General features: G+C 41.8%; 1 protein-coding gene across 6 annotated transcripts in view; it reads right to left on the reverse strand.

Annotated features, from left to right (window-relative positions):
* USP4 (ubiquitin specific peptidase 4) overlaps positions 1-12,585 on the reverse strand; it is a 57,439-nt gene continuing 44,854 nt past the window's right edge. For 3 of the 6 annotated variants that reach the window (XM_074914657.1, XM_074914663.1, XM_074914659.1), the window contains 9 exons: positions 6,616-6,807; positions 5,970-6,058; positions 4,798-5,013; positions 4,652-4,722; positions 3,923-4,038; positions 2,894-3,043; positions 2,066-2,169; positions 462-550; positions 1-340 (listed from right to left, as the gene is read on the reverse strand). In XM_074914657.1, the coding sequence (XP_074770758.1) occupies positions 239-340; positions 462-550; positions 2,066-2,169; positions 2,894-3,043; positions 3,923-4,038; positions 4,652-4,722; positions 4,798-5,013; positions 5,970-6,058; positions 6,616-6,807 (1,129 nt within the window). In that variant the 3' untranslated portion in view covers positions 1-238. Of the gene's footprint in view, positions 341-461; positions 551-2,065; positions 2,170-2,893; positions 3,044-3,922; positions 4,039-4,648; positions 4,723-4,797; positions 5,014-5,969; positions 6,059-6,615; positions 6,808-10,111; positions 10,244-12,585 lie in introns of those variants that run through there. The other 3 variants (XM_074914660.1, XM_074914658.1, XR_012634308.1) reach the window with 2 other exon arrangements.

Raw genomic sequence — 12,585 nt, forward strand, 5'->3', positions numbered from 1 at the left:
CAGATTTTAAAAAGAACTTTATTGAAGCTCCAATATATATTATTTTTGGCCTCTAAATACCCAAGTGTCAGCACCTATTCCTGGCTCTCCACTGCTATTCTGCAACCCCCAGCACTGAATCTTTCAGTGCCAGATTTTCTGCTTGACTCCTACAGAAGGAAGAAAAATTTTCAGACGCCTCAGGCATGGCTTTAGAAGAGCAACCGCTAACATGGTGGCCGAGTGCTGGAGGAGATGTTTAGTTGGTATCCATGCCGTCACATTCTTCTTGGGGAGGAGATGGGGCAGTATGTTCCTCGCTGTTTCGGCGCTGATAAAACAGCACATACGCAGCTTTTGTCTAACAAACAAAGAAGAAAACCATCTGAAACAATCCACACAGCTTGGCTGGAAATGTAATGCCCAAACCAGGGAACCACAATTTCAGCACAAACTCAATTAGCCTCAGGCCAAATACTCACCACTATTTGGTCTTCTGAAGCCACTGATACACTGCTGTCATCAAAGTAGTACCACTTGTCATTCACTTTGTTCTTTGCGTAGGCCGTGTCTGTCAGAAGAAGACACTGTAGCTCAGTACTCCGGGGAAGACGGGTAGGTAACGCCACACCACTGGCATTGCACTAGTGATGCTCGAGACTCAAACTGAGTGTGCATGGGAGGCCAAGAGCTAGTTGTGACATCAACTACCCCACACCTAGTCCACCAACATACACATCTTCTAGGACATGCTAGCTGATCCTGTGTACCACTTACCCCTGATAGCTGAGATACAGGCCAAAGAAACTTAGGAAAAAAAATATAGTGTTTTGTTCACCTCCCCCCCCCCTTGAGTCAGAGCTTTCTCAAACACACAGTTTAAGACTGCATTTTACTGTTTTTCACATGAAAAAAGTTTTCTGATGATGATGGATCCAATATAGTGCTTGCTAGAGTCCTCACTCAAGAACAAAGTTGGACTGAAGTCCTGCAAAGTCTCTTCCAAGACTTCTGTAACTAAGATCTCCAATCCCAAACTATGTCCCCCTTCAGCTGATGCTATCCCACAGTAACACACCCTTCAAATTAAGCACATACACTGCCAAACAGCAGTTAGCGTCCTCTCACAGCAAAACGCTTCTGGGTAATTCTAGAAGTGTCACCTACAGCACAGATCTGCATGGACACCTGACATAGGGAACTCACCTACAGATTTCATCTATGCTGCAACAAAAACAGTGACAGAAAATACAGACTTGTCATATTGGGATTGTCAAAGGGATTTTTTTTCTCCTGATGGCATAACATTTTCCCTGCTAAGTGAGCTCTTGTCAGTGCAAAAGTAGAGACATTCTACTGCAAGCTAATGTCAGCTGAGCAACCAAGAGGTCCCAAGAACTACACATTTGTTTGTGGCTTGTTTTAGAAAAAGTCTGGAACAAAGGAAAATGAAAAGGGAAAAAAATAAGTGCTTTAAATTGCTATTGTAGCAAACAGAATCCAGGACGGGAAATGCAGAAAGGCATTGAAGACCCAGCTTCACAACAAGGTGTGCCCTCTGCTCTGTCTGCCTGGCCTACAAGCAACTGCTGCTCCTCAGTCCTTGTCTCACCACCGAGGGAACCTGGCAGCTCCTGCTTGGCTGCCTCGACTGCCACCAACCTCCACGCTACAGCTGTGATGCTGCACCCACGCTGGACAAGCAGCTGCCCTCCGGCTGAGTCCTGGAGATGAACTGACAGCTTATGCTGAGGACTCATCCCAGCACTGTCCAGCAAGAAGCTCCTTTCCACAATTACACATTTGGCATTGAAAAATCTTGATTCCACTCAAACTGGGGAACACCATCACACACTCTGACGACTACGAATGACACAGGCATCAGAGTCAGACCTCAGGCAGCTGCAAACTACACAAACTGGCTAGCTGCTCTGCAGATCCTAACAGGAAGGACATTACCTTCCAATATGCTGTTCACCTGCATACAGAACACTGCTGAGTTTTGGATTAGACAGCCTTGGGGAGGTCTCCAATGCACTAAGCCTATATTTCCTTGTGCACAAAGGACAAAGAAGCAGTTACTCACAGTGGCCTACTCCCATGGCTCCATAGTGATTGGAAACTGCAATGAGGTCATACACATATGAGCCTGCTCTCGGGTCACAGACAAACTCGGACATGTTTAAACCCCTGGAAGGAAACCCAAAAGTATCAGTACACCAGTAACCAGCACTTTCTAAAAAATGATGCATGACACCAGTGAAGCTCTGCAGGCAGGCAGCACTGGTGGTGAAGTGCTGCACTCTGCTGCTCAACAGCCAAATGTTCTTAAAGACCAGACACATTACACCTCCCACACAGGGCAGGTCCTGGTAAACTCATCAAGTGCTGCCAAAAGATTCAGAGGTAAGTGCTGAATAAAAGACAGTTCAGAGTGTCCCTGTGAAGGCATGAAAACTGAGATAGGAGCAGTAAGGAATATGCTTCATCCTGCAGCAGGATGCTGACAAGCAGAAGCAGAGGAATGAGGCAGGCTTTCATCTTGTACTTGTGCAATCTTCAGTACTACAAGCGCAGCTCTGCCCAATAAATTTGCTAAATTCTCTCTAGAAGTTCTCTTGGTTCAGGAGAACCACATGGTTTTAACCTAATTTCAGAAGAAACAGCAACTGCTAGTAACTAGTGTTCTTTTGAATTGTGCAGATCTGATTATGGGTAAGATTAACAAAAAAAAAACCCACACCAAAAAACCCAACCAACTCAACTCATGCCTGCTGTTTTGCAGTTCAGACCCAGAAGACAGAGCTGTTCCAGTTACAGTTTTAATAACAAGCCCACCCAACAGTAACATCAGAAGTACATTTCTCTTGACCAGCTTCTTCAAGCTCTTCCTAGCTCAAGGAAAGAAACCTACCTGATAGGGAATTCCACAACAGTGTCAAGTTTATCCCTCCAGTATCTGCTGTATGAGAAGCGTTTTAAATGCACTACCAAAATCCTGGGCAAACTCCACAAGTCGAACTTCTTTGTGGCCTGCTGATGTCTCTTACAGTTAGGGCAGTACCTGAGAAGGAGTAACAAATAAGGAAATGAATAACTACGTTGAAAGAAAAGCCTCTGGCCTTCCATTAAAAGATGCATCAACAGCACAGTACAGTCCCTGCCTTAAGAAAGCATTTTGGCTCTGGAATATGCAGATGAACACACTCCCTCAGAAGTTTCCAAACTGCAACTAGCTTTCACTTTATAGGCAAAACGTGCTATGGCAAGTGCATTAACTGAATATTGTACAAAGATTAATTTTTCTTTTGTAAATTTAAAAAAAAAAATGTTTAAAGGTCCCATTATTATTATCTCTGATGCAGCTCAAACAGTTGCAAACACATCTATAGCATGTAATTAAAAATTAATAATAAACAATCACCTAAGTTATTTTCTTACACAGGTAGCAAACAACCTCCAAAAACCTGCATACACAGTAATCACAATCTGGTCACTTAGGATCTGCTGTTCCTAGCCCCTCTGGACTAGAGATTTTTGACAGAGTTAGGAGTCGGTCAGGACCGGTTCAAGCTAGAAATAATACAAAATTAAACCCTAAGGTAAGTACATGCTTTCACTCTTTATTATCACAACTGCTTCTCTGACACTGTCTGGAAGATAGATGTATACTGGAGAATTAAAAATAGATTGATCTTTGGAAGCTACATGCCCACTGCCACTTTTTTTTCTTTAAATAAAGGCAGGAAACAAATACTTATTAACCCACATCTGTACGTCAATGCAATTAACCCACATCAATGACTTAACACAGAACTGATAGACTTCTCACAGATTAAGACAAAAGGACAGACCTGGGCAATTATCAGAATCCCATGACAATGTGAACTCAAATAGTTATGGCATTTTACACTAAACATGGCAGGCAGGCAGAGGCTCTTACCACGGGTCATGTTCACCAAGCGTTTCCATAGTAGTGAAGAGCTCTATGCAGTCTCTGAGGGCTACCACAGCCTTCTTCTTCTGTGGTTGTAACATACTGCCATGTTTTTCAAATGCCTAGTGAAAGACATGCATGCTTTATTCAATTCCACATAACTCTTTAATCCCTGACGTCACAAAAGGGAACACACTCACTTTCACCATGCTGCTTGTTTCTGGCCCCCCCTTTCCCACCCATCAATCATGTCAAGCTTCCAGCCATTCCATTCTTGTGTTACAAACACTCTGTAAGAGAAAATATATTATGTCCTTCCTTCAAAGTTGGTGGGTTTTGGGTTTTTTTGCAAAAGAGTAAAACCAGTTTCTTTTGTTACAAAACACGATCCAGCAGAACTCACAGAAAGAATAATGAGCTTTCTACCAGACTCTGTGAATTTGGTTTCAGGTTTCTATTGGGTTTTGGGGGTTTGTTTTGTTTGTTGAGCAGACTATGAACTAGACTCTTTAGCTTTGAAATTAAAATGTCTACTTTTCAGAACACACTGGAAACAGATCAGCAATTTTAAGTCTACAGACCTTATCACTAAAAGATTTTAAGTAAATATATCTCATGCTGGTGATTCCAATTGTTATGAAGGGAGCTACACCTACATTTCACCATCTACTGTAATCATTTAAGTACCATGCAAGTTTACATATAGATATTTATGAAAAGAGTATATACTACAACCTGTGCCTCCTGTTCATCAAAAAGTAGCCTTCGTGTATCAGAATCCCAGTCAACAGCAAGTGCAGAAAAAGCTACAAAAAAGAAGAAACATTTATTGCAAAGGTGTAAGGAGAAAGAAGAAAAAAATATAGCAAGATAATAATTACCATTTAGTTTTAAGATTTTTCCTTCTACGATGGAGTTTATCTCGGAGGTCCCAGAGGAATTCACAAGGCTAAAAGTGAAATGCCACTTCTTGCAAGGCTGCAGGTCTCTTGCTGACTCGATCTGCATACAACCCTCAGAGTGGCAGGGATCAACTTCTGCCAGCTTCTCCTTGCCTTCCTGCCCGCCATCCTGATGCTCCATCTCTTCAATGTCACCTAGCAAAATTTAAAACAAGCACAATATTAAAGAGCTTCAGCGAAAGCTTAGACTGACACCTCACGTGGACAGCTGTTTGCATGAGCATGTTACCATACACACTGATTACTTGGAAAGTAATGAAAAGACATGCAGAAAAAGAAAATTGTGCTGGCTAACCACTACACCCAGAGATGTATTTTTTCTGTTAGTAGATGCCAGGTAACGTGCTGGGCTTTATATCCTAGTATAAGGCACGATGGAGAGTGCTCAGTTCACAGAAGACTAACAATCATATCGTCTGACAGCACACCCTAATAAACACCCCAAGGGAGAATCATCAAGGTTGCAGTTGGGTATCTTTACGGAAGGGAATATGTAAGTCTCCAGGGAAGTTATTCCCATTCCTCAAGGAAAAATGGGCAGATCTTTTTCCATTTACCTCATTCTAGTTGTTACTCTCAAGCAGCACAAGTGAGTAATTTCAAAGAGGAAAGGGAAACATGCATTTGCCATTAGTGTTGAAAGCTTCTTTGTAAGCATCTATCCTAGGAATAAGACTTCACGATTCTAAGTCCGTGAATAGAAAACACCATTTCCACTTTATTTCTCCAGAACTTGTCTTTGTGTCCTAACAGGCCAGTTTTCATCACCAAAGGGCCTATTAGGAAAGGAGTTGCCTCTGGAGGGAGGCACCTGAACACCTAGTAGGGAAGCAAGGACTTCCATAACATCAGTCATGATAAACACACACCACACCTTGTAGTCCTGCTGCTGCTTATGTACTTCTGATCTCCCTTGGAAGGAAAACCTTCTGCAAGAATTCTCACCATACCATGCAGAAATCCTATGCAATAGCATGGTTTAACCATTGTGAAAAAACAATCTGCTAGAGATTAAGCCAAATATACACAGCACAAACTTTTATTAGCATTTGGTTTAAGAGCCAAAAAGCTTCCAGCCTTTAGGACTTTACCTTCAACCACACCATTGGAGCCATTGCAGGTTCCTTTGTCTGGGCAGGGCGTAGAGTATTCTTCTGCCAAAGGGAGTTTCACATAGCGGCTAAAGGGAGGGAATATGCTTAGAATACAATCATACCAAAGCTCTACATCAGAACTACAGCACCCCTCTCCATCCTAAGTTCTTGCTGTCCAATCCCCCTCAGCAAACCAGAACCCACCCTGTACAGCACCATTTACAGGCCAAAAGGTCTCAGAATGAGTCAAACTACAATTCAGTAAGTCTCTGTTCTCACTGCTTGTTCCAAGTTTTACTGGCATTAGATGGAAAAGGCAAAAATAAGTTACGGTGGCCCCATCTGACAGCCCTGAAAACACAGCCTGAGTTCTGCTCCTGACCTGTTTTGCACCACCAGGCAGATAGCTTCCCTTGTGACCACCACCAGCATTATCTTACAGCCTGCTTTTACGAACCCAAAAAACCAGGACCTTGACATGCCCCTGCAGCCTCCAGACACTAATGCAAATCCTGATCTATATGCCACACAAAATCAAGGAAAATTCTTCCCATTAACAAGGATCAGTAACCCTATTATAGTGTAACTGAGTAAGTGACCACTAGAACTCAGCATAGAATTCAACAGTACAGACATGACTTACCTGATCTGCTCTGAAACCACACTGTACAAGTGATCCACAGTGAGCTTGTGTTTCGGCACAGATATCAGTAGTGGCTGACCAAAGAGTACGGTCCCTGAAGTATTGCTGGATTGCCTCACTGTCTTCTCCCGAAAGTAAACAGAGAGAGTAACATACTCCAGGCCATCCTCACTTGGCTTGCAAACTTCATACCTGTTTGAAAGACAGGTATTTCTGTGGGTTATTTCCAATGCCAAGAAGCACAGCTGGTAGAAGCAATATGAACTCAGTCCAACAAGTCTCTCCATCAGGTCCTCCTGAGAAGGACAAAAAGGGTTGTACTCTAGTCTTCATGCTACAGAGCGGTTTCCTGAACACTTCCCATGGCTCACAATGGCACAGGATACATACCTACCACCAACTCAACTGTCACCTTCCCTCTGTCTTTATTGCCAGTTCACATCCCTATTGCCACTCACCTCTCAAGACATTACCCTGACAACTACATGTTGCTTCAGCCAGATCACAGTGTCAATGAAAAATACTAAATGCATTCTGAAATCCCTCAGACAGTGCCTGTTCCCTCTGGAGAAAGAAACCCTCTTGATACCTTGGGTCTCGCATTCTCCCAGCCTCTCATACAGTTAATGGCCTGAGCTCACATCACTGAGCAGCCAATGTTTCAAAAAACCAAGAGTGCTTCATAGAAGAAAATCCAAGGATAGTAAACACACAAGAAAAATATTCTGGAAGAAAACAAACAGCTCTGGAGAACATCGAGACAGAACAGAGACACAGCTTGTGCTACTGGGAAAAACAGCAAATGAGGTATTTGCAGATGTCAGAATCAAGAGAAGTCATGTGGTCCAACACTATCACATTGTTCACTTCAGGACTATTCATTACAAAAAACTCATTTTCAGGAATGCCAAGTCACACTCCTCTTTAATTTGGTGAGTCACCTGTCCCAGACTTATCTTAAAACTGAAAGAGAAAGAAAGACTTTATGAAAGATGTCACTACACATAAAAACCAAGACCACAATCACGTATCTGAATGTACTAACTCTTTAACAGCTCTCTACATTAAACAAGCCACTTCCTTTCTCTCAAGGAAGAAACATTTTTTTACTCCTGTGTTCAAAATGTCCTGTAGAGCAGGGAGGAGAAAAAATTTCAGAGTTGTAGTTCTGCTCCATTCTACTTAAATGAAAAGGGATCCCACCTTGGGGCTTGCACTGAGTCAGTAGAGTACATGAAGAAAAACATCCTTCCAGAGAGCCCCAGTCCAGCCCACCAAGAGCATCAGAGATCAGTCAGCATAAGACAGTCCAGCACAAATGGCTGTTGAGGTTTTCTAGGCTGTCATTGCTATTCAGCACTGGACACGGTTCACACCTTCTAAAGTTTCCTGAGAAACAGTACCACAAAGAGATGAATTATTTTACTTAGCACTGTTTAAATAATAAAAGACCATACTCAGTCCCAGAGCATCACCTACAATTAATTCCAGGTCTCATGAGACCCTTAAGTTGGACTCTATAAAACAGATCAGCGTGACATGCACATGGTTCCTCAACATTCTTGTGACTCCTCTCACATCACCTACATTGTGCTCTGCAAGCAGCAACTAATGCAGCCCCCATTTATACTCCATCCTCATGCACCTGAATGAAGCACTGCCCATGCAACAGAACAGATGGGACAGAAGGAAAAAGCTAAGTATTACCCATACGCAGGTGTCATCCATCAGAATCAGCCTGCATGCTGTACCCCTACAGCACTCTGCGAAAGAGCATCTCACACACTTCTCACTGAAACATAACAAATTTGGTTACTCAAGTGCCCCTCTACCCACTCCACCTCAGAACAGCTTTTACACACTAGTATTAGAGGCAGACATATCAGAGCCAGGACCTGTCATTTTCTGAATCTCTCGAGCAACAGCTATCGCTTCTGAAAAAATAAATCATCTAAGATAAAATACTTTATCGTTTAAGGATGGCTGAACAGCTGATACTGAGAACTACTGGACAATACACTGTAATTCTGTATCTTACAACTTAATTCACAAAACATAAAGACGATGCTACATGAGACTCACAACATGGTTTTAGAAGTCGGACTCATTAGCTCAGCTACTACCACACTACTGGATTGCCTTTGTAATTCATGACAGCTCTGAGAAAAATGCTAAGCAATGGTGTAAGACTTGACCAGTCTTCACCAGCATTACAAAGACTTCAGGTCTGTGGTTGTAACTCAGAAAGGAAGCAGTCAGCAATGAAGTAGGTAACTTTTGTTGCCTTGCAAACTAGAAGTTAAGCAAATGCACAGGAGCATGAAAAGCTACAGAAAGACAGGGCAGAGCTACGTAAAAGGGCACTGAAAGCAAAAAATACTCTGAGCTAAACACCAGGCAAACATACATGTTGTATGTTACTGAAACATTCTCTCCCAAGTGCTGGGATCTATGATAATAGTTCCAGCTGAAAAACACTATGTGGATCACAAGTCAATCTATAGCAACAACCACGAAAAGAAGTATATTTTGCAAAAGAACAGAGAAGGGTAGGAAAAAAAAAAGCCATTGCGGAAGCTGACAAACAGATCCATCTGAACAGGATTAATACTGCACACCAACCCAGAGATGCTGCTGTGAAATTACAATAGGTTCAAAAGTTGACAGTAAGAATGAACAGAAGACGGGAAAAACCTAGATGAAAACGCTGCACATATTCTGATCTTCTAGGAAGTGGAAATACTCCTAGTCTGTTTACTTTTTTTCATAATACCAGAACACAAGCAAACAAGTAAACTAGAAGAAACTACTAATACAATTTTTTCACACAACAGGTAGTTTGTCCTGTAGAAGCTGGTCAGAAGATTCTGCCAGTATTACTGAGGAGCAAGATTAAAAAGGATGGGGGAATTCAACCAGCAAGATTTTTACAAAGTCTAAAAAATACAAGCTCATTTTGGAAAGGACATAAACCCTCATTTCAAACAAGAAAACATCAATTTCAGCAAGTAAGAACAAACTTCCTATATCAGTCTGCTACAAGATCTCGCACATCTCAAGCATTCCATAGAGAACTACCAGACTAGCTGGTTCACTGACCTAACTCAGTTCAGTAATTGTTGTAGCCTCAGTCACACTAACAAACTTGACATTACTGCAGCCAGTCGTGGTTTTTCATAACCATGAACTCATCTAACATAATACACAGCATGTTGTAAGAGAAGGCAGAAAACATGGTATGTATGGCACATAAACATATCTTATTCAAATATGCACACTTTTATAAGTTAAAGGTGACCTGCAAATCAATTTGTGAAACTTTCATCAATGTAAACAATACATATTATATTATATGCCCCATTAGCCAGGCTAAGAGAACAGGGGTGTCTAGTTTATCCATCAAAACATTTTTCTTCTTAGGCCTTAAGAACTAAGAAGAAATACTGAGTGATACCCTTGAAACGGGTTGTTGAGTTTGTTTTCGAGTGGTACTTACCTGACCCCTTGTAGGCCGGCTCCAAGCTCCAGCAGGATCCCTGGGTGATGTGATATCACCAGCATGGTGCATGTGTGGGTGTTACATTGGAGCGGGAGCCGGAGGTCCTAGTGGGGCTGGACTTCACAGAACCTAAGAAAAAGAAATAGTAAGCATTTCGGTTACGTGCCGAATGCTGTTCTCTGGTTAGCCTGGAGAATGAGAGCATTCAGCACAAACACTGAACTAATGTCATCAAATTGATTTGCAGACCACCTTTACATAAGTAAGTGACTTTCTGATCATTTGCCACAGATCTGCCTGTCCTTTCACAGGAACAACATGCCTCCCAAGAAACATTTACAATGCTGTGAGAAGCGGGCTAGTCCCACTGTTACTTGGCTGCACTGCCTCTACACATGATGCCAGCAATCTTGGTTCAAGTCTGATATCAAACTGCTCTATTTCTGCAAGCATCTCACTTCTTTTCTGATGCTAAGTATTAACACATCTTACATCAGGACTACACTATGTTTCCAAGCCTGTCAGGATGAGAGAGAAAGGACTGCAAAGCCTCATGAAAGAATGGGCTTGGAGAATTCTAGCCCCAAACTCTCCTCCCCTTTCTGATGACCTGGAAAAGAAAATAGTTTTGTCCTTTTGTGCAAAAGGAGCCAGATTCATTTTGGGATGCATCTGAGAGTTACTTATTCATGTGAACATCAAGAAGCCCAGTAATATTTGCATTTCTTCTTTTTGAAGCATAACAGGTAAAGTAATACACCACAAGAAGCAATGAGCCAGAAACTGAGCAAGTGAAAGGAAAAAAATATATCTTAGACACCCACAGCAGATTTTTTTTTCCCCCCAAATTACTGTCCATTCAGCTTAAATTCCAAATGGAGTCCAATTCTCGTCCCACTTCCCCCTGCCAAGTTTCAGCATCTCTCACACTTCAAAGGGACATGAAAATTCACGATGCATGTCTCAAGATGTCCAACATCCCCTGCAAAAAAATCACAGAAAGCTGAACATGCCTTCCCTCATATCTCTACGGTGAAAACAGAAAAAAACACAGCTTTTCTGACCACTGAAATCACCGTAAAAAGGTGCAAGCTCAATATTCGATACATCCTATGTGTTGCATGTTTCACGAATATTCATGAACAGTAGAGTCTGGACTACAATATCTGTGCCTGCAGACCATGTCCTCTGTCAAGCAAATATAAGAAAAACAATGAAGCACATTCCAGCTACGCTACTCCTACTGCAACATGTTGTGCGAGTTCCTGCTCACTGACATTTACAACTGAAGCATTTCATGGAGATTGACGTTCTGTTCAGTAACCAACAGATACAGAGGCCTAAATCAAATGTTGAGATATTGGTGTTAAAAGCAAGACAACAGTACAAAAGTAGAGTTGTTTATTGTTTGGGGGGTGGTGGTGGTGGTGGTGTTTGTTTGTTTGTTTTAATTATGTCCCTGCTGGGGCATAGATGTTCTACAGTATTAGATCCCTCCTTGAATTTTGAGCAGAGATGTGTGTTGTTAGCTGGCTAGTGCACAATATTCTAAAATCAGAAGTCTGCCAAAGCAACAGGAATATTGTGGTCATACACAACCCCAGGTCTGCCTACTGCTTTCAGCAAAGCAAACCTGGAGAAATACTGCAAGAGACTGACCACTTACATCTAAATTTTTCAGTCCTCAGACAACTTCAGGTGATGCTAAGAAATGTACCGAAGGCAAGAACTGCCAGTTTAAATTACTACAAGACCCTAAAGCTTCAGAACCATTGACACAACTGCCTTCTGTTACAGGTGGAAGATATGTTGGACTGAGCAAAATCCTGTTGAGAGGGAGACAAGAGCAGCAAGGAACAGTGGAATAATTTGATGGCAGCTGCTCATGAAGTCAAGAGTTCGGGGGCCCTGTAGCTCCCCCTATCACTACACACGCATTCTTTACATTCTCAGACTCTAGCAAACAATCACAGATGACTACTAATAAAACCTTGGTTTCCTTCTGGCAGTGTAAGGGAGGAGTACTTTTCAGTTACACCATTAAAAAGATGATTTAACACTAACACAAGGCATGGAAGGGTGCTATCTTCAGTTTATCACAGTTTCTCTCATAATTCTCTTAGTGTAGCTCTCAGGAAGGAACAAATTAAACGATCTGTAAGCACAACCAAATTAAAAGACTAAGCAGCAAAATCCTTCACAAAAACACTTCAAATATCAGTAAGACCCACTAAGCAGTCTGAAATTTTAAAATACTAGTTTGGGGAATGTACACGTGAAAAACCTATTTCTGAATGTGCTATACTGATTTAACTGTTTTGAACTGCTTACATTTTTGCACTTCATTTTCTAAACAATGAAAAAAACTGCATCTAACTTCAATTCCTTAAAACAAGTAATAAGATGTACACATTACAGTTTGCCAACAGGGAAGTCTTGTCACTGGACATAACTGTCAAATAAGAACAGAT

This window comes from Athene noctua, chromosome 10 (genome assembly GCF_965140245.1).
Source record: "Athene noctua chromosome 10, bAthNoc1.hap1.1, whole genome shotgun sequence".
NCBI lineage: Eukaryota > Metazoa > Chordata > Aves > Strigiformes > Strigidae > Athene > Athene noctua.